The sequence below is a fragment of the Zeus faber genome, assembly GCF_960531495.2.
Source record: "Zeus faber genome assembly, chromosome: 18".
NCBI lineage: Eukaryota > Metazoa > Chordata > Actinopteri > Zeiformes > Zeidae > Zeus > Zeus faber.
Genome location: NC_137210.1, coordinates 4,070,426 through 4,095,510, shown reverse-complemented (window position 1 = coordinate 4,095,510; position 25,085 = coordinate 4,070,426). Strand labels below are relative to the sequence as shown.

Here is a 25,085-nt window from a genome sequence, read left to right as displayed (position 1 = left end):
TGTGTATATATACACAGTATATATCCTATGACTATGACGCCATTTTTTAAATCATTTTATTCCATTGCTTTATTCATATTGCCTATTTCGATGTGAGCTGCCGTGACACTGCAATTTCCCTCCGGGGATGAAAAAAGTATCTATCCATCCATCCATCTATCTATCCATCAATTTAAGTAAACTGCTGGTTGACTATTATAAATGAATAAGTACAAGACACTTTAGTGAAGTCATTTGAAAAACATGATCCAACAATAGACAGACATGCTCTTGTGCAAAGGTGTGAAATCCAACCACTTTAACCACCAACGGTTTCCAAGGTGATGTTAGGGTTGAAGTGGTACAAAAGAAAGATCACAGCGAGTCAGAGCGTTTAGATTTTAACGCCTGAATTACCACCATGATACTTTACCAACTCTTATTTCTCCTTCAGCTGCTCTCCGTCTCTGGTAAGCCCTCAGCTCTTTACAATTACACATCTCCGAGAATTGAGTGATGGACACTAAAAGCTAGTTTTTAAATATATATAAATATATACATTATATATTTAGTTCAATACCGTCCTTTTCTTTCAAAACTCCATTTTGTGTGCTGTGTGATAGTTCTTGGAGTGGGGGCAGTGACTCTTTGTATGAATTTGCCAACATCTGCTGATTTTTTGGAAGCTTTCCAGATCGGCTTCCAAATTCCAATGACGATAGGGATATTAGGCATTTTCCTCAGGGTTTGGGATTGATTGATCATCGTTTGTACTTACGTGTTCTACTAAAATCGTATTGGCCCTTGTCGAAGGCGCTTCTGAGAGTTCCATAGTGGGAGGCAAGGAATCCAAGCCTCATTCCAGACCATACATGGTGTCACTCCAGATTGATGGGAGACATGTTTGTGGGGGGTTACTCATCCGGAAGGACTTTGTCCTGACCTCAGCCCATTGCCGAGGGTATGTGCAGTTTATGTGTTTACAATCAACTCCGAGAACAAACGTTCACAAAAAGTGTAAGTGACATTTTTCATACCATGCTGTGTTAGCAGTGGGAAGCTGATGGTTGTACTTGGAGCACACCACATCAATAAGGAGGAGAAGAGCCAGCAAAGGATCCCAGTGGCTGACTACCATGCACATCCCAAATACACCAATAAATATGATTATGACGTGATGCTTCTGAAGGTAACATCCTTTCAGAAGATGTAAACAAACCAGTTCATAATGCAATCCAAAATGATTTACTTAGTATTGCCTTTCTGAATGCATTTGTGTGACATGAAGTTTGTGGGAATAGTTCCTGTACTCTTCATAAATTGCTTCAAGGATAGGTTTGTCACATTCACCACAGGGTTTTTTTATTTTCTTTTTTGTTATGTTAGTTCCCATCATTTATATCTGTTCATAGCAAAAGCTCACTGGACAATACCACTGCTTCTTACTGTGCTTAACTCAGTCCAGTGGGGCAAACATTAAACAATGAGAAAATGTTTAATCTCCTTTTTCGAAACGAGCTCAGAATATTGTAAGAATTGTGTCATGCATCATGAAAAATGTTAGCAAATGGTGCATTATATCAGGGTTTTTTTTAAATTTTATTTTCTAACTCTTTTGGCCATAACTGGCACATTCGGGCTAACATGAGGCTAGAAACAGGAAGTTGTGCAGCTTCATACTGCAACCTACTGTGGCCAGCATTACATTTTGGCTGTACTGCAATTGCAAAAGTATTTTTAAATAAGAAATTAGATATGATTATTATTCAACACGTCATAAAACGATACTCAAAAGACAGGTGACTTTTTTTTCAGAGTGGGGTGAAAAATGGCGAACTTATCCTTTAAATAGTGCCTGCTACAAGTGTGTCAAGTGTGATTATCACTTGCATTCTTCAGCTGAAGAATTTGGTTGGTGCTTGAAAAGCAAGAAATTTGTACAATGACATACTGTTCAACCTGGTAGCAGGCAGAGGCAGGCAGAAAGAAAGACAGACACACACACACACACACCTCGGCATCACTTCTTGAGTGCTTCCCTGGTCTCCCTCTGCAGTTAGAGACCAACGCTGTACTGGACAGGTCTGTCAAGACCATCGGCCTTCCCAAGAAGAATGGCCAAATCGCGGCTAACATCAAGTGCATCGTGGCGGGCTGGGGCATGACGGCACCGCAGATGAACAGTTCAAACGTTTTGAGGGAGGCCACGGTGTTGACGCAATTCAATTTTGAGTGCAAGAACATATGGTCCGAATACTTCTATGGAGACCACATGATATGCACCCATTCCGCTAAAAAGAAGGCGGGGATTTGCCAGGTAATTAAGCAAAAATTCCATTAAGTCAGATGAAAAAAAATGTCTGCCATTATGAGTGAAGAACAGCCATGCGACATTACCCTCTGTATGAGATAACGTCATGACCATGACCACCTGTACGTTTTTTTTACCATTTACACTTTCCTTTTCCAGGGTGATTCTGGTGGACCTCTCATCTGCAACGGCAAGCCTCAGGGCATAACCTCTTATCACAAAGCAAACGACTGTGACAATCCAAACTTTCCGCACGTCTTCATGAAAATTGCCTTCTTCGCTCCTTGGATTCGAAGTGTGATGGAGGGGAAGGAACGTGTTGCGCAAGTGACCGCAGAAGAGGGCTGAGAATAATCAGAGAGATGCGAAACAGATGTGAAGAGAGGACGCCGGTCACGTAGAGCAAACCAAAACCCACCAGTCAGAGTAAAAAGAAGTGTTTTGAAACCAGTTTTTTGTGTCATGTCTTTAATATGTACACAGTCGGACACAGCCTCCATCTGTTTGCTAATATAGCAAAAACATTGAATAAAAAAAAGGAAAATTCAAATTGTTTGCATTTTGTGTCGTTACTCTAAATCACTGTTTATTTCTTAATCTGCACTCAGTTTTCCTTCAAACTATAACTATGAGGACAACATACTTATGACCAAAACAAATTGTTAACACACTGTTTTTAAGTGTTTGTGTGCAGTGCATTTTCTTTTATTTTTTCTTAACACCACAGGATTCAGTGGTGGTGTTCACCACAGCTCAGTCGTAGTGCAGGCTTTTGAAGTTAAACCGTTTTCTGTCTGTGAAACCCGTCATCTGCCGAGAGAGAGCGAGAAAGTGAGAGGGAGAGAAGTTGGGCTTTGACTCTGTGTCATGGAGATCACTTCAAAATGTGAGATTTTTTTCCTGTCATTTCATCATAAACATTCAAAGAAAACGGCGGACGCATTGGGATTTACCTGGCTCGGATCTCGTGTGAAGTATCTCTTCTCTATGACCTATTAAATGTTCATTAAGGGTAATTAGGCATTTGGTCTTTCAAATAGTGTGGAAAGAAAAAAATAAAATATATATATATACATATACACACACACACACACACACACACATACACATATACAGGTATTCCTCACTTAACGACCTACCTGTTTAACGACCGTTGGGACTTAGGACCAGCTCTCTGACCAGTCTGTATTGTACACTGCGTACTATACCACAGTGTCTTAGCGTCAAGCTCATCACGCATCACCCTTTATATACTATATACACTATATACATGATATATACTCTATATATACACACACAATATAAATAGTATATACACACTATGTACACAATATACACTATATAGACCATATATATATATATATATATATATATATATATACACTATATACTAAATACACTGTATATACTATATGTACTATATGCACTATATATACTAAATACACTACATACAATATACACACTGTATACATGTCATCTCATCACCGTTCTCACTTCACTAGCATTCTCAATTGCCACGCCCCCTAATAAAACATTCCAGTGGACTAAGCAATTCAGTGCAGTGCAGTGCTTGCATACAGTACTAACATTCTTCCCTGGATGTAGTATGTCATTTTTGTACTTTTCACATACTATAGTTTCAGATACAGTAAATAGTATAGTAGATAGTATGCTACTATGTATTCCGAATACAGCAAATGTAATTAACTATACCAAAGATGGCAAGATGGTTTGTGCTAATTTGAGCCAATAAGATTAAGCAATTCACACAACCTCTTCAGATGGTGCTCTTCCTAAAACACTGACCACTGCCATAAGACACTTGGTTACTTAACATCACTCATACTATTTAGTTAAGATTTTTTTTTTTATTATTATATGCATTTAATAATAGATCCCTCTATTTGAAGTTCCATTATGTACATATATTCAATTACTTTTGAAAGGAGCATCTCCTGTCGAGGCAGCACAAATGTGCAGGTTGCACAGCTGCACAGAGACTCTCACCTTGTCAAAGAACCTGCTGAGCTTCACAGCGTTGGACGTGCCAGCAGCGAGGTATCTGGGGTTGGTACAGTCCTGAGAGACAAGATTCACAACCTTAGCCACAAACAGTTGGAGAGGAAAGTTCAGAGAAATGTGCTTGGTTCAATGTCACACATTTTTTGGGGTAGGTTTTTTAACTTTTATTTTTTATTTTTTTACTTCTGGGTGATTGGCAGATGGGCACCATCAAAATATTTACTCCCTAACTTTATACAGGACAAAGTTCGGATATACAGTATGAATACTTAAAGATTCATTCTGGCGTTACAAAAATAAATTCAAGGACTTTTAAGTGCTTTTTTCCAATTTCCTAGGACTTTTTTTTTTTTCCCCTCACAATTTTCAATGTGACCTTTATTAATTCAAATATAATAGAATGTTAAGTCTCATTGTCTACTATTTATATTAGTTTATCTATTATTTCTTATTTATCTGTTATTAATTAAGTGTCTATTTCCAACCAGGCTGAATTCAATTTCTATTTCCCTGCCATCATAGCAGCATTAACTTTTTCAGAAATTTGTGCTACAGTAGCTCTTCTGTGGGATCGGACAAGATGGGCTGGACTTCTCCCCACGCGCTTCACTGAGCCTTGGGTGCTCATGACCCTGTGGCTGGTTCACTGGTTGCCTTTCCTTGGACCATTTTTGGTAGGTACTAACAACTTCATACCGGGAACACCGCACAAGACCTGCCTTTTTGGAGATGCTCTGACCCAGTTGTCTAGCCATCACAATTTGGCCCTTGTCAAAGTTGCTCACATCCTTACACTTGCCCATTTTTCCTGCTTCCAACACTTCAACTAGTACTTCAACTGTCATTGATTTTAATGTTGTGGCTGATCGGCATATACGGCAAGTCTCGTGAGTGACCATGTTAAATATTCTGTTGACACAGCTGACGTACCAGATTGATCTCCTCTGCGTTGAAGTCCTCAGACAGGAAGGCGGTGCGGTTGAGGACATCGCTGCGTTTGTTCTCTGGGATCTGGTCGAATTTAGTGCCGATCAGCAGCAGCGGCACCGGGTTCTCAGCGAACTGCTCTCGGTCGTAATCCCTGGGGGAAGGGCGTGCTAGATTTGAGTTAACCTCTGTCAATCTAAATATTGGTACTGTCCAACCTAGCCCTCAAAGAGAGACACTGCGGTGACCCACCCGTTTGAAACGATGACCCCTGTTGGTGAAGAGTCTTTGTTTAAGGCCTCCAGTGACCAGCGATAAAGATTCTGGGAGGATTTCTTGTTCGTCAAGTCGTGGACTAAAATAATGCCTGGTGGAGTACAATACAGAAGTGGGCAATCAGCGATCCACACATTACATTCTTGGTCTTTCCAAAAAATGTCGACGTGACGTATGTTAACATGTCCTCTACCATTGACAGAATTGTAGAAGACTGCCCTGGTGCTCTTAACGCTGCTTGCACTTCCCACAGAACCGCCAACATCCCAGAGCTCCGTGTAGTACGTTTTCTCTTCCGGGGTCCCCTCCTTATAGTCATGAATCTGGAATGAGATAAAGTCACTTGACTGATTAAGGCGGCGTTCTGTTTCTGAGAATTTAATCTCACTGATTGGGATTGGTTATTTATGGGTCCTAATAAGAGGAAATCTCAGCAGTCGATATAAATAACAAACCATGTACACTTCATACTCATAATTCATACAGGCTCAAGAAATCAACTTAACAAGCCATGTCAAGCCTCTTACCCGGACGTCGACGGAGCAGCCGACTGTCCAGGACGGATTTCCTAAAACCTGATTCTGACACAGAAGATGGACCAATGAAGACTTCCCCACTCCTGCAATAGAACACATTCGGGGGTCATTAACCACCCCAGGTCGACTCCTTGCCACATGTTAATGTGAAAATCCATAAAAATGACAACAGATAACAGTCCCAGAATTCCAAATGGCGAACGCCGCCAACGTCAATGAGATCAGAGAGGAGCACAAAAACAACGCAAATATATTGAATGGCTGTTTCTTGAAAAGTGCCGGCTAAATAATAGTATGGGATGATTATTAAATATGGTGTTGGCACTTTAAAAACAGAAACTCTCATTGACATAACGTTACTGACCAGAATCTCCCAAAACCAACACTTTCACTCTGTCAAGCGACGCCATGTTGACTGTCAGCGGCGTCCCGGAAGCGGCGTCCGTCTCCCGTTTCAACGGCGGCTGAGAAACCAACTGTTCGCTGCATTACCGCCATCTGCTGGACAGCGGTGAACAATGCGATGAGGCGTTCAACAAATAACACACGAAGTCTCGTCATGAATAACTTATTATAGGAGTGTATTTCCACACACACACACACACACACACACACACACACACACACACACACACACACACACGCACGCACACACACACACACACACACACATACACACACACACACGTACGCACACACACACACACACACACACACACACACACACACACACACACACACACACACACGTACGCACACACACACACACACACACACACACACACACACACACACACACGTACGCACACACACACACACACACACACACACACACACACACACGTACGCACACACACACACACACACACACACACACACACACACACACACACACACACACACACACACACACACACACACACACACACACACACACACACACACACACACACACACACACACACCCGGAAGAAAACAATATTATTCCCCGCCTTCAAAATACCACTGCCTTATTTCATTGGCCCCCCCCCCAAAATACTCAATTTCCTCTGACGTAATTCTGACCTTACTGTACCCTTATTGGTTTATGCAAACGCCACACATTAAAAGCTCCCCGTGATTGGTCGCCGAGCCGTGACGCGCGGCGGAGCAGCCAATTGGAGCGTGAGAAACTCTTTAGCTTACGCCGGGTGAGACAATGTCGTTTCCGAGTGCCTCGCTTCGAACGGGGAAGCTCTCAGCCGAGGAGACGGAGAGAAGTTAATCCGAACAACGTGAGTGTTACTGAATCACGTTCGTTGGAAAGAACTATACTGAAAAACAGCGATGCCAAGCTGGCGAATAAAGCTGCCGTTTATTGATTCTGCCAGGATAACTTTATAGCTTGTTGACTAGCATTAGCACTCCAGTATCAGGGTAGCGCAAAATAAATACTTGGTGTTGTCTGATAAATACTTGCTGTTATCTGATGTCTGGTGTTGTCTGTGATGGTGATGGTCAAGGGAATTAATCCGCGTGGTATGTCGTTGCTAATTGGCAAGGCTTACCTTGTTCGAGTTGGTCACTGAATTGTTTGCAGTGTTGGAATAATTCAAGAGATTCAAGATGCTTATTTGACACACATACATCATATAAGTGCGGGGTAGTGACATGATAAAAGGGCAAACCCAAAGTGGGAAGAGTAAAGCAAAAGAACATAATAACATTACCCAAATCGGAAAAAAATATAAAGCAAAAAATTTCAAACACAACATCAAAAACCTGTCCTTAAAGTTGCCATAATGTTGAATTAGTTTCTTTATGAAGCTCTCCAGCAAACTGCAACATTGCTGTAACTGTGGCCCGTGTTTGTTTGCTGTGTTACAGGTGTGACGCCACTCCAATCGAATTACCCCATCTACTGTCGTTGCCATCTGTGACACCAAGCCATTACAGCGTCCTCTGAAAGGCTCCTGCTCTTCCCGCTGCGGTAAGGCTAACCTGCAAGTTGCAAGTATCCAACCTGCTCCGCGGTAGAAGATGACTGAGCCGGAGCTGCTGACGGAGGTCCCAGCATCGCTCAAGCGGCTGGCCAAGCAGGTCGTCCGGGGCTTCTACGGGGTGGACCACGCCCTGGCCCTGGACGTCCTCATCCGCAACCCCTGCGTACGCGAGGAGGACATGCTGGAGCTGCTCAAGTTCGACCGCAAGCAGCTGCGCTCGGTGCTGAACACCCTGAAAGGGGACAAGTTTGTCAAATGCCGAATGCGTGTGGAGACGGCGCCAGACGGCAAGACCACGAGACACAACTACTATTTCATCAACTACAGGTGTGAGGGTGGTCTTTTTCATGTGCGTCCAATGGGAGTGACTGTTTAGAACCCTGATTTTATTTTTATTAAATCTTTTAATGATTAGAGGGAAAAGGGATGTGATTCGTTTCGCTGTACCTATGGCGTCATTATGGGTGTTTTATTGAGGTTGTTGATTGTGCTCCAGTTGTTTGGGGGCAGAATTTATTTTCCGATTAAATTCTTTACTGTGAATACATGTTTATATTCAGTTAACTGTTGAATAGGGACATTTTGGGCTCTATATCCATTCAAAGCAATGATTGAACCTATTCAAACACTGTATTAGACTTTTGATGTTCTGGTTCAGCTTTGGCGATGGAGAATTAGACAGACCGCCTTCATCCAATTGGTGCATAATTGCTTTTTGTCGTAAATTCCATTATCTTTTTGTGGCTCTAGCAATGATCTTTTTTTAAACTGGATTATCCCTTCTTTTTTCCTAGACTGCTGGTCAATGTGGTCAAGTACAAGCTAGATCACATCCGACGGCGCATCGAGACAGATGAGCGAGACTCCACTAACCGCGCCTCTTTCCGCTGCCCCTGCTGCTTCTCCACCTTCACAGACCTGGAGGCCAACCAGCTGTTTGACCCCATGACAGGTAAACCAAAAAAAACATGTGCGATTGAACGTGAAACTACAAGCACCAGTTCTACAGAGACACATGCAGTAGTTCTGTATTATACATTTTGTATTTGTTTTCTTGCCTTGGAAACCGGGTTCTATGTTGTACCTCGGACAGTCAATTCAGATGCATCGAACCCCCATGTTTAAAGAGGTGCATTTTGGAGATGCAACCGGTTGGGGGAATTCAGGTGCTTTTCATTTGGTGGTGGCTTGGACGATGGAAGATTGACATGGATTCCGAGACATGTTCTGTAGGAACGGCTGTGCTCATAGACAACCTGCTTTAGATACAAAACCGTGTTTTTGAATGTGTAGATGCTCCCTGATTTAGACGTGTCATTGTCCAAAATGCAATTCAATACCCACAGACAATTTGGAAAAAAAAATGCTTCTAAACTCAATAAAACATCGGCCCCTTTTATTGAGCTGGAAAAAATGTAAAAGATTTAGGTTACAAGGGTTGATATGAAAATCTATCATTTTCTTAGACGTCATTTTTGAATGCAGCTTAGTAACCCAAGGAAGTTGGATTCGTACAGTACTTGTTAATTTCCCTTTTTGTCTGTAACTAATGGATGAGTTGCCATTTTTGTAATTTAATTACACAACGCAGTGACATTAATTTTGTAAAATGTATTCAACTCTGCACTTTTCAAAACACTTTGCCCACTGTGATGTGTTGGGTGCCTTACCACAAGGTGGCAGTCGTTGCCAAGTTTAGCTTAAAGTCTTCATATCATGATCTTATTTCACTACCACTGGGTGGAATTAGTAAGTATAAAGTATAAAACTACATTGCATATGACAACAAATATGTTTGTCATGCCAAGTATCATTAAGCATCATTAGCATGTCGAAGTATCCGTGAGCTCAGTATGACTAAAATTGGCACCCTGCATGGCTGTGTCTAGTATCAGTTTCTGAAAGTCACCCCTTTCCCTGAATCTACCCACAGGGATTAATAAAGTAATCTTATTCACATCCAGTTTGTAAATACATATACTTGGTCATTCCCCACCCTGGCAGTTTGTAGGAAAAATATATTTGGACAATTGGTGACAATCCAATTGCTTTTCCCATTTTTAAATTGTGTTTCAAGTCCAACTACCAGCCCAGAGGAAATAAATACGATACTTAACATAGATTGATAGACTTAACATAGAACGACTTGATTATCCATCTACTAGACAGGTGTGGCATATCAGGGCACTGATTTAAACAGCATGATCAGTGCACAGATGTTCCCTATGAGGGGGATAATAAAAGGCCACTCGAAAATGTGAAATTGATGTTTTGCATCACAATGCCACAGATTCCTCAAGCTTTGCATGAGTGTGCCATTGGCATGCTCGCTGCAGCAAGGTCCACTAGAGCCGTCACCAGAGTCATGAATGTTCGTTTTTCTACAGTAAGCCGCCTCCTCCCACGCCGTTGTAGAGATTTGGGCAATTCAAATAGACAACTGAAATAGATACATTAGGGCAGTGGTTCTTAAGCTGGGTTCGATTGAACCCCAGGGGTTTGTTGAGTCACTCTCAAGGGTTCGGCAGGGGTCAAGACACACACAGCATAGCCCGGTTCACACGAGCAATGTCGGGCCGTTTTTGTCGGCCCGTCAAAAAGTTGGCTGCCGGCAATTTGACAACACGCAATTTTTCTTTGATGTGTTAGATTACAAATATTTAGTTGCTTCCTAAAAATGTGTAACACAAAATAAATTCAGCCCACTCATATTATTCGTGACGTCACACTCCGCTTGGTCATCATTGGCTGCAGCTGATCACGCCACATTGCTTGGCTTTGATATCTGTGCTGCAGGGAACTTAGTGCGCTCAGTAGTCGACTTGTGGCTGTTGTGATTGTACGTCATTTGTGATTTTCTTTTAGTCTTTCAATCCCTTAATACTAACTATGTCGAGCAAAAAAAGAAAGTGGTTGGACGAATACGTACAACATGGATTCACGTGTATAAAGGAACGTGATGGGAGTCAGCGTCCTCAATGCATGATTTGCAATGCCAAATTGAGCAATTCTAGTCTAGCACCAGCAAAACTAAAGGAACACTTCCTAAATCTGCATGGAGATGGGAAATACAAGAACACAACGCTCGCTGAATTCAAGGTGAAGAGAGCCAGATTCGATGAAAAGGCTACTCTGCCTGTTCTCGGCTTTGTACCCATCGACAAACCGATCCTCACAGCATTGTACGAAGTTGCGTACCTGATCGCAAAGCGGGGCAAACCACATACCGTTGGTGAAACACTCGTAAAACCAGCTGCGTTGAAGATGGCGAATATCATGCTCGGAAAAGCTGCTGAAGATAAGTTATCCCAAATTCCTCTTTCGAATGACACTATCAGCAGCAGAATAGACGACACGAGCGATGACATCTTGGCTCAAGTAGTTGCAGATCTGATTTCAAGCCCAGCAAAATTCAGCCTCCAACTCGACGAGACCGACGACGTTTCCAATCTTAGCCAGCCTGTTGTATTCGTGCACTATATGAAAGACGACGTGATAAAAGGAAGATTTTTCATTTTGTAAGCCTCTTACAACAACAACCAAGGCAGTCGATGTGAAGAAACTCGTGGATGACTTCTTCAGAGACAACGATGTTTCGTGGAATATGGTTTCTGTAGTTTGTTGGGACGGAGCTCCAGCCATGCTGGGACGACACTCTGGTTTTGGAGCGCTGGTGAAATCCGATGCACCACACATCATTGTTACGCACTGTGTTCTGCACAGTCATGCGTTGGCAACAAAAATCTTGCCTCCAAAACTGGCAGAAGTATTAAAAATTGTAGTTGAATGTGTGAACTACATGCGAAATAGTGCTATGAAGCACTGCATCTTCAAAGAGCTGTGTAAGGAAATGGGCTCTTAATTCGAGGTACTTCTGTACCATTCTAACGTTCGGTGGGTATCCCGGGGAAGGGTGCTGAAACGTGTTTTTGCCATGCGTGTGGATTTAGCCCTGTATTTGCGTGAGTACCAACATTGTCACGCAGATTGCTTCGAAAATTCTGAGTTCATTCTCATTTTGGCGTACATGGCCAATATTTTCGATGCTCTCAATCGACAGATGCAGGGTGGTGGAGTCATCATGGAAGCGGAAGAAAACCTGAAGGCGTTTAAAAAATAGCTACCTTTATGGAAACGACGAACAGAGAATAATTACTTCGCAAACTTTCCCCTGCTGGACAACTGTGTAAGCAAGATCGAAGACGTGTCTGGAATTGGAGACATTTCTGTACCTGGGGAGCTGAAGCAAGCAATTGCCATGTACTTAGATGAGCTCGCAAAGTCTCTCGATGGATACTTCCCCACCAGAGAGTCATATCCAGCATGGGTGAGACAGCCGTTCACGTTTAGTGTTGCAACCGCAGATGTCAACGACGAATACCTCGACGAAATAATTGAACTTCAGCAGAAACAGCTTCAACAGCAACTCTTCAGAACAACAACAATCTCAACGTTTTGGTCTCACCAAATCGTACCAGACGCTCTCATTGCTAAGAAAGCTCTTGAGATACTCTCACCGCTTGTTTGAACGTATCTTTGTAATCTCAATCCTTTTCGAGGATGGTAGACATGAAAAGTAAGAAAAGGAACAGACTTTGTTGCAAAAATGATATGAGAGCGACACTTGCCAATGTGAAGCCGTGCATTTCTAAACTTGTATCTCAAAGGCAACAGCAAAAGTCACATTGATTTGCAGTAAATATTTATTGAGTTATGTTTTTGTGTGAAATTCATGTTTTGTTGGTTTTGTTCTTTGAACACAGTGATTTTGTGTGCAACTGATGCATGATTCATTATGTGCACTAATCAAATATATACCTATGTTTTAAAGAAATCATTTATTTTTACAATTACGAAGGGTTCGGTGAGTACACTGATTAAGCTTGCAGGGTTCAGTACCTCCAGTAAGGTTAAGAACCACTGCATTAGGCTCTTATCAATATAAGAGCCTAATGTATCTATTTCAGTTGTCTGATTTACATTTATTTATTTTTAACATAAAATATAATATTTTAAATGGGTAAGTGTTGCGTTTATACTTTTGCTCAGTATAGAATAATTTGATGATAATTTTCTTCAGGGAATTAATTTGTGGTTGAATACAGTAGAACCCTGTTAAATCAAACCTCAGTTCTCTGAACTTGCTGGCTTACGGAACCAGCTTTGGCCAGCCTTGAATAGAGTTTAAAGCAGTAAAGATGAACACATTTTTGACGCACACAGGCTACAGTTAAAGAGTGACAATGCTGAGAAAATCGACCTTATTGATTGTGTGTTTATGGATCATGCTGTGAATATCTTATGTAGGGTCTTTGTATATTTCTGGTGGAGTTTGAAGAAACCACTTGGATTGATTTTTAGGAACGTGTTTCATGTATATTGATGCAAGTCTCTGTCAACCAAACATTTCACCCTGGAAAATGTTTTTCCCTTGGGTGCTTGTACATGAGGTTCTAATGCTGGGTTTTCCAATATTGCGATCCGGTAGTTTAATTTAAGATTGCAAAAGATTTAATGATAATTATTACTATAATAATCATTGTCATATGATATAAAATAATAATGATAATCATTGTCAGATGTATCACAAAACAAGTCAATCATGGAAACTTTTCAAAAATGTTTCTTCATACCTGGAGCAATTTGAATTGCCATGTATTATAATCTTGTGTTTACATGTGTTTTGTTAATGATTTGAGTGAGATTTGATGAGTCTAGTACCTGAAATAACACTAAATGAGAAACATCACATCCTCCCTGAGAGTACAAGTGCAGAGCATGTGCTGTGCAACCCCAGTCTGCCTTTAAGCACTCACTGCCATGTATAATTTATACAACCTTCAGTTCACTACACTCACCCTCTCTCTTTTCCCACTTCCCCTAGAATTATTTAATATGAAGGAGGCGGGGGTGGCTTGGTGGGCACTGAGGGTTCCATATTGCTCCTACTCACACATTACAACCACCACCATATTATCCTTACAAAATGAAGAAGCTTTAACTCTCGGCCTGGTTGGTAGATGGGGTACACTGACAGAAGTTGGTTTACTTTGGTGTCAACTTGTTATCGCTCCTGTGCAATAAGTTTGTGACTAACGAGACCAGACTGCTACTTTTTTTTTTTTTTTTTTTTTTTTTTTTTTAAATCAGGAGTCATTTTTTATTAAATTAACATCTCATATTTAGATACACCATTGAATTATACAATTTTGGGTATCATTACAAAGGACAATGTTGTTATAGAAAAGCATTGTTCTTCTCAGAACAATAGTTCTGCTGTTGGTACCACCATCTTTTGCCTTTTAGATTTCTTCATTTAAGACCTGAAGAGTGCTCTGTCACATCTATAGTAATACTCCTTGTATCCAAAATGGCATACTACATGTTCTCACGTCCAGCGTACTTCAGTGTGTGATTAAAAAGAACAATGTCCTCTCGGACATACTACATCATCATATAGCTGTGCCGCTTCCTTTCAACATGCTGCCGGTTGAGACAACACTGTATAGAAATACGCATGTTGCCCTCATAATGCATTGTTGGATACACTTGCAAGCGTAGTGTGCAGTGTTTGCGTACTTCATTATTTCCCCCAGATGGAGTATGTCATCCTGGTACTTTTTCCGTAGAATTTGAGCATACTATGGGTTCGGACAAACGAAACACTAATTTTGGCGTTCTAGATTGTATGCTAGTATGATATTACGGATGCAGATACCCTCTCTGTTTGGGCCTGTCTGGAGCTTAGTAAGCTGAGCTTCCCTACAACCGGTATTTAGGCAATAACTGTTTAGCTAACTTTGTCAAACCTTGAGCAACAACACTCATTATCATCTGCAGTAATAAATCTCAACTGAATATTTTATTGTTTAAGATTCCTTCATACAAAAGCGATTCAACCTCTTTAAATGCACACTAAAAGCTCGAAGTGGGCAGCTTTTATTATCGGGACTTTATTCTTTCAAAGTGAAATGCAGTGCATCCAACTTTTAAGTAGGTTTATATTTGATTTAATTATGTCGTGATACAGTTATAATGTACTCAATGAGCGTTTTAGCAACATGCAGGCTTTTATGTATTGGCTGTATATATTTATCTCTGGTAGCGTTTTAATCAATGCTGCCACTACTAAACTGATCTTAACTGGAATGACAGTTACTGTAAATCTTTTTTTATTTTACATTTATTTATTTATTTTTCTTTCAAAGAACAGAAAGCCAAAAAGCAGCATCCAGCTGCTTTTTCGTGTAGTCTATTCCGGGGATTTGCACAGCGCGTGACTTATTGTCATGACAGAGTCTATTAGGCAGACACGAATGGGGCTTTCAAACACAAATTCAAGTACGTAGGTATGGAGTCGTTTATGGAGGGCTTAGTCATATCATCGTAGGCCGGTGACTCTTGAAGCCTGATGTGATGGCAGCCACTGAGTGGGTCTGTACTTTATTTTTTTATTTTTATTTTTTTTATGTTTAAATTTTATAATCTCTTCCCTTTCAAATCTCCCATGTTTTCAACACTTTGTTACTTGAATGCTCAAAGTAAAGTGGAAATTACTGATTTATTTTTGATAGGTTGATAGGTCTGTCAAAAGCTTTTTGGGCTTTTTGAGTTAATTACCTTTAAATTATGTTTTCCCTCCCACCATTCTGGTCATTGGTATTCAGCTATCAGGACTATCTTACTGGGACCTCTGAATGAAACAATCTTTTTCTGCACAAACGGCATCATTCTGCTACTGCAAATTGCAATTTCTTTAAAGGAATGTTTTGTATATTTGTTTTCCTGAATTGCTTTTGCTCAATTGTGAGAAACAAAACAACAGCATTGTAACATTTCAAATTGTAAAATTGGCTTCAGTGCACAGATTAACAAACAGGTCCTCGCTGTCCGTCAGCCAAGAAACCTATTAACTGTGCAGGAGGCCAATATATATATATTTTTTGTTTATGTTTTTTCCCACAGTAACCAAGTAATAAACAGAGTGAGCAGTTGGTTTGAAGGTGCAGATGGACTTATCAGAGAGAGGTGCTGCTGCCCTCACTGGGAGCGCCGACAAATGCACCTTGGCTCACAGAGAGGTTCCTAACAAATATGAGCCTGAAGTTTACCTACCTTAATCTGCTGCTCTCTATAGCTCTGCCTTCCCTCCTGTTTTCCATCTCCTCAGTCCACTACTTATCTTTCTCTACAGGTTTTTTGTTTTTGGTCTCGGTAACCCATCAAAGCCCTATTCATCAAGCTTTCTCTCTCTATCTCTCTCTTTCACCCTGTATAACAGAGGCCTGGCACTTACCTAGAGTGTACTGCTGCAAATGGACTTCACCTTACTTCAGTGCCAACAAATATCCATTACTGTATGTGCGCACATATACTACTTGGGCAAACAGGGCTGGCCCGGTCATGAAATTTTTGCGCCCAATAATCAAATCAATCAGCATTATGGATTAACCCTAACCCTAACTCTGACCCTGAGAACGCAGCAAAGACAACGCAGGAGTGGCTTCGGGACTCTGTAGTCTCTGAATTTCCTTGAGTGGCCCAGCTAGAGCCCGGACTTGAACCCGATTGAGGGGTGGGCGGGGCACGGGGGCGCAGCGAGGGAGTGATCGAACGACTGCTTGACTTGAATAATCTCCGTCGACAGATGGGTTTCCGACTGATAATTTGACTTGTCGACTTTTAGGGGGCAGCCCTAGCTGTAATATTACAAAATTTGGAAAATGTGAAGGGGTCTAAATACTTTATCAAGCCACTGTATATATATATATTATATACGGTATACAGGCAAGCTGAAAAGACACGCCTACAGTCCCGCCTTCTGTACGAGACCCGATCAGCAGTGGTTACTCAACAGCTCTGAGCGGAGAGGGGGCCTCGACCCCCATCCTCTTTTTCCCTCTCCCTCCTCCTCTACCTCTCTGCTCCAGTTTCAGAACATGGTAAACTGCACTTAAGCTGTTTCAATGCAAGGATTTTCCTGGCGGATAAAAAAATAAAAACGTCTCATCAATGTCAATCGTGATCGATGGAGTCGATCGCCAATAGACTGAGTCGATCGCCGAGAGATGATTTAATTGTAAATCTGCCTAAGCCTAGCGGAATGGCTATTGGATTTGACAAACATTGATGTCAGTGTGATAAAGATATCACAGTGAGTGGGTGTGTCAACATGGATAACCATAAATCAGCTTTAAAATGTGAACTTTCAGTGCAAAAATGATGTTCTCCAACATATAGTCGGCTGACTGCAGAATCAATGTATTGCAGCAGAATGTTGAAGGTGGTCTTTTAATAGTCTTCTTGTCAAGGTTTTTCACAATGATTCCAATCAACAGACAGACATCCAGAAGACTGCCACTGTTACTAGGATACCTAATGTCGTGGCCAGAGAGCCATACGCAAATCTTATTGAAAACATTACAGGGCAAAGAAGAAAACTTTTAAGCGCCGGCCCTCCTTATTCCCCTCAATATCAGCGATTGTATTGATTGTATTATAAGTTGGCAAGTATGCATGTCAGAAGATGTCATTTAGTGTCTGTGCTTGCCATATCTATGCTCAGTCCTAATTGGCGGGTCCTGTATCCATTGACCGCTGACAGACATGCCTTTCAGCCTCCTCCCACCTACTCCAGTGAATGTATCGTGGGTCTTAGAAGTAATAAAAAGCATTGAATTTGATATTCTCAAAATAAGGCCTTAAGTATTATTTTGTTTGTAAAGTATTGAGTTTCGGTAACAAAGGTCTTTAATTTTTTTTCTTGTCCTTTCGTAGGATTAAATAAATACTGCATAAATCAGAGTTTCCGTTGGAAAAAAAATTCCCAGACAAATGGGAGAGATTCCGGTCAAATATTATGTGTGAGGTGGAACCTCTGCACTAGAGGACATTCTGTTGGTGATGGTCAGGTTTATTTCCCACTTTCATCGCCACATCTATGGAATTACTGAACATTCTGGTTGAAGGAGGAAAGGGAAACAAGCTCATGCGTCTCTGCCGGCATACAGTAGACTTCACACAAGTACAGGGAATATTTCTCTCTAATGTGCGTTCACTGTGCAACAAACTGGATGAATTTTTATTGAACTTAATTGGTCATCACATGTGAATTGATTCGCTAATATTAGCCAAAACATTTATAATCTTATATAAAAAAAATACACAATCAAATGGCAATTTCAGCATTCAAATAGTTGATTTCTTTTTTATATTTAAACAGAATTCTTATATTAAAAAAATATTCGACTGACCAAGTCAGTGAGGTCACCTTCTTTGTCATGTTTGACCAAAGCCTCAACAAAACAACAAAGACCAAACAGCTAGACCTTCATCTTTGCAGCTGGTTCAGTGACTGTCCAGTCGAGATATTTCGGGTCACAGACCATGGATCATGAAACAGCGGTGGAAACATTTCACAGTAAGTATCATTTATAATAACTTTTATTTGCTAAATCACAATCTGTCATCACAATGTACTTGTATGTGTATATGTAATGTACAATTGGCGTTTTTCTTTTTTATATGCTGCAGCAGGAACATGCAGTGCAGTTGGGGGGTGCTCAGCTGGCAGTGGTGGAGTTGCAGCCTCCATACTCTACACAATGCTTTCAAGTTTGGATTCACTGACTGGCAAATAGAGAACTTCTCAGGGCTCTGCACACAATTTCTACACAATTTCTACAACATGCCAGCAAGAAGAAAGGATTTCTGTTATCTCACTAAATCCAAAGTCTTCGCTGTGCTCTTCACCACTTTTGTGGCCACACAGCGGTGGCCACAAAAGTGGTGAAGAGGACCCTTGTCATCTGGTTGAGCATGACTATGTTGAGGCTGCCACATCCAAAACACTCCCTCACCCTGGGACTTTAGGGTGAGGAGGTGTTTTGGATGTGGCAACACCATTGCGGCAACAACAAAAGACTTTTTCATCCCAGCCAAGTTGCATTTCTTCATGACACCTTTCTTCACCAAGTACCAAACTGATGAGCCCCGTGCTGCCTTTCATTGGAAGTCACCTGGCTGAGCTGCTCGAGGTGAGGTGAATATTTTAATTGCACTGTGAATATGATTTTTAATCTCCCTTCATTCACAGCTAGCCCATAGCACTTCTGCTTAGACTAATTGATTTAATTTACTTAGCCATTCAAAATGATTGATTGATTTAATCAATTTAATAATATAGCATATAAATCAATAATAAAGCTGGTGTGTGTGTGTGTGTGTGTGTGTGTGTGTGTGTGTGTGTGTGTGTGTGTGTGTGTGTGTGTGTGTGTGTGTGTGTGTGTGTGTGTGTGTGTGTGTGTGTGTGTGTGTGTGTGTGTGTGTGTGTGTGTGAAATTACTTGGCCTGTCTTGTCACTGGATAAATTGCCAGAAAAGAGGGAGAGGAGAGCATTTACTGAAGCTAGTCCCTATTAACATCCTTAGGAGCTCCAGCAGCAGAGTAGACCCAGCATAGGAGAGCTTTCAGTCCTCCAGTTCAGACAGGAATGCATGAGGGTCCATCAGAATGGTGAAGAAGTTTCAGCTGAAGTGCCCCTTGAATCACCCGACTGTGAGACAAATGACTTGTGTGAACCCAGCCATGATGTATTCAGATCCAGACTTGTGCCAGGGCAAGATTAAGTGTCTAGTCATAAAACTTCTCCAAGTCAAGCAATTGGAAGGAGGTGTTACTGCCTGCAGGTACATATCTATAATTACATTATTTTTATGATTAAGTCCTGCCACTGGAATCATTCAGGCATACTACTCACAAACAAAATACAAGTACATATTATTAGATATTTTATTATCTTATTTATATTAGGGATGCAACGGTGCCTGGTATGTTATTGAACCATTCGGTACGCCCCCTACAGTTCAATACGCACAGGTGAACTGTGGTATTGCGATATCACAGTACAAGTCCACCGGACGTGTTGGCGCAACGTACTGGTGCGGCGCGCCATGCTGTAAGTGCACACTACCAATTAAATTCACTGTTGGAGTGCCACCGGCCACGTCGGCTTAGTGGAGCATGTACGGCATTTCTCTATTTTTGCGCGAGAGGTCTATTTTATTTAATTTTTTTACCTGCGTGCAGCTATGCAAGCCTTTTCAATAGAAGCATGAGATAAAACTAAACAGAAATGTTTTGTAAAGAGTGCAATCAATCAAAGTGTGCTGTTGGAAAATAAGTCCCTGGGTTGGCCATGTCCCTTCTTATTACGAACTTCTTTCAATCTGAGATAGTCTTTCTGGCTTCCACTTGCACCAGGCGCTCGCCTCACTTCCCTCTTTTTACACCTTTTTACTTTTACACGTATTCTTTATTAAGGCATTTATTTATTGTAATTTTTGATAATTAAGTCAGGATGCAATGAAAAAGTTGACATACACTGTAGGTGACTGCCCCCACCCCTGAAAATCTCAACATTTTTTAAGACAATTAAATACAATTTACAAGAGTGACAGCTATGGTAATGAGATAAAATATACAGTGCATTCCATTTAAACATAAATTACAATGAATGCGCAGACTATAGAACATTAACCACAAAGTGTACCATACATATGTAGAGCATTGCATAAGAATGTTAGATATTTTCAATACAAATGTACCTACTATAGTAGCAAATGTCTATATAGGATGACAGCCTAGAAGAGTATGGATCTAGAATTTGTCGCAAATCTTCACTTTCAAGAAGATGTAGAAAGAGGCCCCAAATTGTGTAGTACTCGTTGATCTTATGTTTGAGACTATACACTATTTTTTTTTCCAATGCAAGACAGGATGATAGTTCTTTACGCAAGTGGCTGATGTGAGGGCATTATATATTTTTCCACTACATAGCAATCAGACGTTTTGTTTGAATTAAGCAGAGATCCACCATCCTAATTTCATGTCTTCAGAGAGATATTTCCAGGGTAAAGGCTCAAGAAGCAGAGTTTGGGAGTTCCTTTATGAGTTTGACATTTAACAAAGGTGTCTGGGATGTCTGAATTAAATGTATTTATCTTCACAGGGGTAATGTATGTTCTCATTATCCAGTTGTATTGAATCGGTTTAAGTCTAGATTTTATGGGCCTTAGTGCATATCTGGCTCCATTCATAATCAAGAACATCCTCCTGCAAATCTTCACTCCATGATGCTCTTTGAGAGTCAGATGATTCTTAAGAATAAGATGAAAATGTATGGTAGAGAGATCTGGCCTTTACTATGATGGTGCTGGTTTGTGAAGTGTTCTGGTACTGTTATAAAAGGGGGAGTTTAATAAATAAACTCTGACTAGAGCAGCGGTTCCCAATCTATTCAGACTCGTGGCCCACTTAAAAATCTCAAGTGTTCGCGGCCCACATCCGACCAGAAGTAATATGGAGCCAAACAGTGTGTTCTCAGAGGACGTATATTTTAACAATCATATGCATTCTCATACATACAGTGCAGTAGTGGTAAAACAAAAGAATAGGTGGGTTAAAAATAACCTTATATCTATGGAACTTTCAAGTAATGTAAAACTAACAATATCAGGAGGACATTAATATTAAATCACCTAATGAGAAGGCTAGTGTTGCATGGCAGACACCAAATTTTTGATATCTGGCTTAAGGGACGACAGTCTCAGGCGAAGATCTGGATCAACATTCAGTTTATTACTGCATTTCATCTTCAATGCCACAAGCGCTGAAAAGCCAGTCTCACAGAGCAGGCGGGGCACCACCCGGGCGATGGGACGCAGCGCACGGCGGACTACCAGGGGGGTGGATCCACTAGACGAGTGCGGCCAGGCGGGAACACCAGGGGCTCGGGACCCTGGTGGCAGAGTGAGGAAGAGACAGTCCGGCATACGTCGTCTGGAAAGGCATCAAAAATCGCACAGCTCTGTTGGACAAATCAGTACTGAGATACTAAGAAGCAACATGAAGCCAAAAGTTTGTCAGCTACTTCCATGAGAAAGCCAGTTTCAATGCACTGTCGCAGGAGAGATCCACAAGATTGTCCTTCTCTTTTACGCTCAGGCCTCGGTTTTTGATCCAGCTGCACTGCACATCTGGGATGGGGAAGTATTCACACAGCTTGGTCCTCAAACCACACAGGTGCTCTTTTACATGATTGATCACGGTGACGGGAAGCTGCATTTCTTCCTTTGTCAAAAAATGCGACAGATTCTCTGCCTGGACCACATATCCATTTTCCATAAAAACGACTCTCTCGTACGCTCGTTATCAGCTGTTCTGACACATTCTCTGCCATCTCGTCAATCCTGCGTCTGACTGAGTTATCAGACAATGAGATGAGGTTGATTGGCTTGCACGCCTTCTCTCCCAACATTACCTCCACTATCTCTTTTGTGGCAGGAAGAATTTAATTCTCCCCCGATTGTATGCGGCTTCCCAGGTTTGGCTATGAGTCGGGTGACCCGATGGGACGCTTCCGCAGCCTTTGCGTTCTCATAGGATATGACGTTTCAATGACTTTCTCCTTGCCCTGAGTTTATCATCGAAAAATTCGAGCGGCTTGAACATGTCCTGTTGGTGTTTTGTCTTGAGGTGACAGTGCAGTGTTCATGGCTTCAGAGCTTCGTTTGATAAAATCTTGGAACACACCAGGAACAGCGGTAACAATTCATCTTCTGTGCCTGTCCAAAAAAATCCCAGTGATAAATATTAAGTGCAATAGTTTCTCCGAACCTTTCTTTTCTTGTTTGATAGGCCGGACTGTCCTGCTTGTCCAATCCATTTTGATTTTCACCGCAAGTTCAAAAATGTACAGGTTCACGTCGATCGTGGTCCAGCTTGGACGTAGTAGCCCTAACATAAGTTCCTATCTATCAGTGATGATGCACTTTTGAAGGTTTTAAAGAAAAAATGAAATTAATTAAATAATTTGATTTTACATTTAAAAATGTTTTTGTAATTAAAATTTTTTTTATTTGTTTTTTCAATAACATCTGTGTTTTGCCCATGATTTGGCGGCCCACCAGTGGGGCACGGCATATATGTTGGGAATCGCTTGCCTCGAGCATTCTGTGCCCCATGCCATACCAACAGAGTTTTTCTAAAAAACGGATTGAGAGTGATTTTCTTTGAGTTCTTACGAGAATCTGAATATACAGTAAGTATGCATCTAGATCTAGACCTTTTGTGGTCAATGCTCCGATCTTTACCCAGGGCAAATGTAATTGTGACGAAAACCGCATGGGGGCAGCTTTTAATTGGGCTGATCAAAACTACCATAATGGGTTCAGTTCTCTTAAGCCCCCACTGTATAGAAGATATGGTAAAGTGAGGCGGAGCCTTGGGCGTCAATTGTTCCAGATAAAACTGAAAAGTTTTCGGTGCCCTCCATCAGCAATTCAAATTCCTCCAATATTGGAACGATATCTAATAGCTATGGCGAAGGATTCTAGCGATAGACAAATAGCAGGGGGGGCAGAGGACACCCCTGATGTGTTCCACGATACAGATTGAACTGTTAAGAAATAGTATTATTGGTCACAACCTCCGCCACTGGTCCAGAGTACAGGATTCTAAACCACTGGCTGAACTCAACACCAAAACCAAAACAAGGGAGTACTTCAAACAAATATGACCATTAAACATTGTCAAATGCTTTTTAGTATCAAGATTTTTTTTTTTTTTAAGAAATCCATTCTGATCTATACCTATTAGAGACAGGCAGTAATCCAATCTTAAAGCCAGGATTTTAGCTATTGTCTGAGCAGCTTAGTTTGAAGGAGATATAGGTTTTAAACACTCACATTTAGTGGGGGGCTTATCAAGTTTGCAGACAGGGAGGCATACAGCCATGTTGGCTTCTCGTACATTTCTATCAATAGTCTTACCAATTTGCCTTTGAATCATTTATAAATGTTGGTTGGAAATCCATCCGGACCTGCAGATTTTCCTCCTTTCATGTGTGTTATGGCTTCAAGAATTTCACGACCATCGAGTGCACGGTCAAGCTGAGATTTATCGTCTTCTGATGGGGGGGGGGGGGCGGTTCTTTCTTTCAATTCCTTTTAGAAAAAGAAGTTGATCCTTTACAACTCTGAAGATTCTGATTGATATAGAGTCTTGATAGAAGGCTGCAAAAATGTTATTTATTAATAAAGGATCAGCAGTTATATCACCATTTGGAAATCACTAATGGCTCTTTCTGCATCCAACATTCTTCTTTGCCAAGCCATCAACTTTCCAGTTTTCTCTTGTTCATAAAATGATTACTTTAATCTTATTTAGCTATTTTCATCCTTAGAGGTAGAAAGTGCATTATATTTGGCTCTGAGGGTTAATAATTCTTGTATAGGGGCTTTTGTCTACCTCCCTCTCCAATAGTTTGATTGACTTGTCTAGATTTTTCATTTCTAAATTAATGTTATTAGTTTTGGAACTAGTCTAACTGATAATCTGTCCACGGATATAAGCCTTAAATGCCTCCCATCTCATAGAAGCAGAAGTCTCATCTTTATTTGTGTCATAGAAAGTGTCAATATATACTCCAAAATATTAAAAATAAAAAAAACGAAGATCAATTAGTTATTTGGATGGAGTCTCCACCTCCGAGACCCTTTCATCAGTTTTGAGTCATTATAAATAAGAGAGACTAGGACGTGGTCCGAAATCACGATGGAATCATAAACACAATCTTTCACTCTGGTAAAGAGATTGTTGGAAACCAAAAAATAATAAATTCATGAGTGACCTTTGGTTACCTTTCAGCAACAAGAGTATTCTCTGTTATGAGTAAACAATCTTCTCCAGGGAGTCTGTATGTCTGTATGTCTGTGTGTGTGTGTGTGTGTGTGTGTGTGCGCGCGCAATACCAGATGGATGGTCAAGGTGGGAAGAGATTTTGCAATTGAAGTTTAACTTTTTATTTAATTTCGTGAATAGAAAGATAGCAAAACCGTACAGTTACTATGGCACCAAATCCTATATACATACTAAACTGTGGCACTGTACTGTTGCATATATATATATATATATATATATATATATATATATATATACTTTTTCATCCTTTTTTCATTCTGTACTCTTTCTATAGGTGATCTGATCATCCAG

At 40.9% G+C, this 25,085-nt stretch overlaps 3 protein-coding genes across 3 annotated transcripts in view; 2 read left to right on the top strand and 1 right to left on the bottom strand.

The window, feature by feature from the left end:
• Window positions 1-400: 400 nt before the first annotated feature.
• On the top strand, window positions 401-2,638 carry LOC307244364 (granzyme B-like; the record flags this gene model as incomplete). The annotated part of the gene is made up of 5 exons (XM_080019513.1): window positions 401-449; window positions 793-940; window positions 1,030-1,168; window positions 2,036-2,296; window positions 2,450-2,638. The coding sequence occupies 5 exons, from the start codon at window positions 401-403 to the stop codon at window positions 2,636-2,638; spliced, it is 786 nt and encodes a 261-aa protein (XP_079875639.1).
• A 115-nt stretch (window positions 2,639-2,753) lies between these two features.
• rabl3 (RAB, member of RAS oncogene family-like 3) lies at window positions 2,754-6,567 on the bottom strand. Its single transcript, XM_080018682.1, has 8 exons — window positions 6,416-6,567; window positions 6,043-6,134; window positions 5,709-5,838; window positions 5,492-5,606; window positions 5,243-5,393; window positions 4,298-4,369; window positions 3,244-3,282; window positions 2,754-3,100 (listed from the first exon to the last, which is right to left on the bottom strand). The coding sequence occupies exons 1-8, from the start codon at window positions 6,459-6,461 to the stop codon at window positions 3,044-3,046; spliced, it is 702 nt and encodes a 233-aa protein (XP_079874808.1). The 5' UTR covers window positions 6,462-6,567; the 3' UTR covers window positions 2,754-3,043.
• A 670-nt stretch (window positions 6,568-7,237) lies between these two features.
• Window positions 7,238-25,085, top strand: part of gtf2e1 (general transcription factor IIE, polypeptide 1, alpha) — a 50,949-nt gene continuing 33,101 nt past the window's right edge. The window contains exons 1-3 of the mRNA XM_080018780.1: window positions 7,238-7,325; window positions 7,918-8,360; window positions 8,828-8,985. Of these exons, the coding sequence (XP_079874906.1) occupies window positions 8,071-8,360; window positions 8,828-8,985 (448 nt within the window). The 5' untranslated portion in view covers window positions 7,238-7,325; window positions 7,918-8,070. The remainder of the gene's footprint in view (window positions 7,326-7,917; window positions 8,361-8,827; window positions 8,986-25,085) is intronic.

What these genes read in the sequence shown, in the direction of transcription:
- rabl3 (XM_080018682.1), bottom strand. Translation starts at nt 6,461, where the DNA reads ATGGCGTCGCTTGACAGAGTGAAAGTGTTGGTTTTGGGAGATTCTG. An exon ending in CTTCTACAATTCTGTCAATG is followed by an intron (nt 5,607 to 5,708) that starts GTAGAGGACATG and finishes GTACTCCACCAG; the next exon opens with GCATTATTTTAGTCCACGAC. An exon ending in TCACACGAGATCCGAGCCAG is followed by an intron (nt 3,101 to 3,243) that starts GTAAATCCCAAT and finishes CTCTCTCGGCAG; the next exon opens with ATGACGGGTTTCACAGACAG.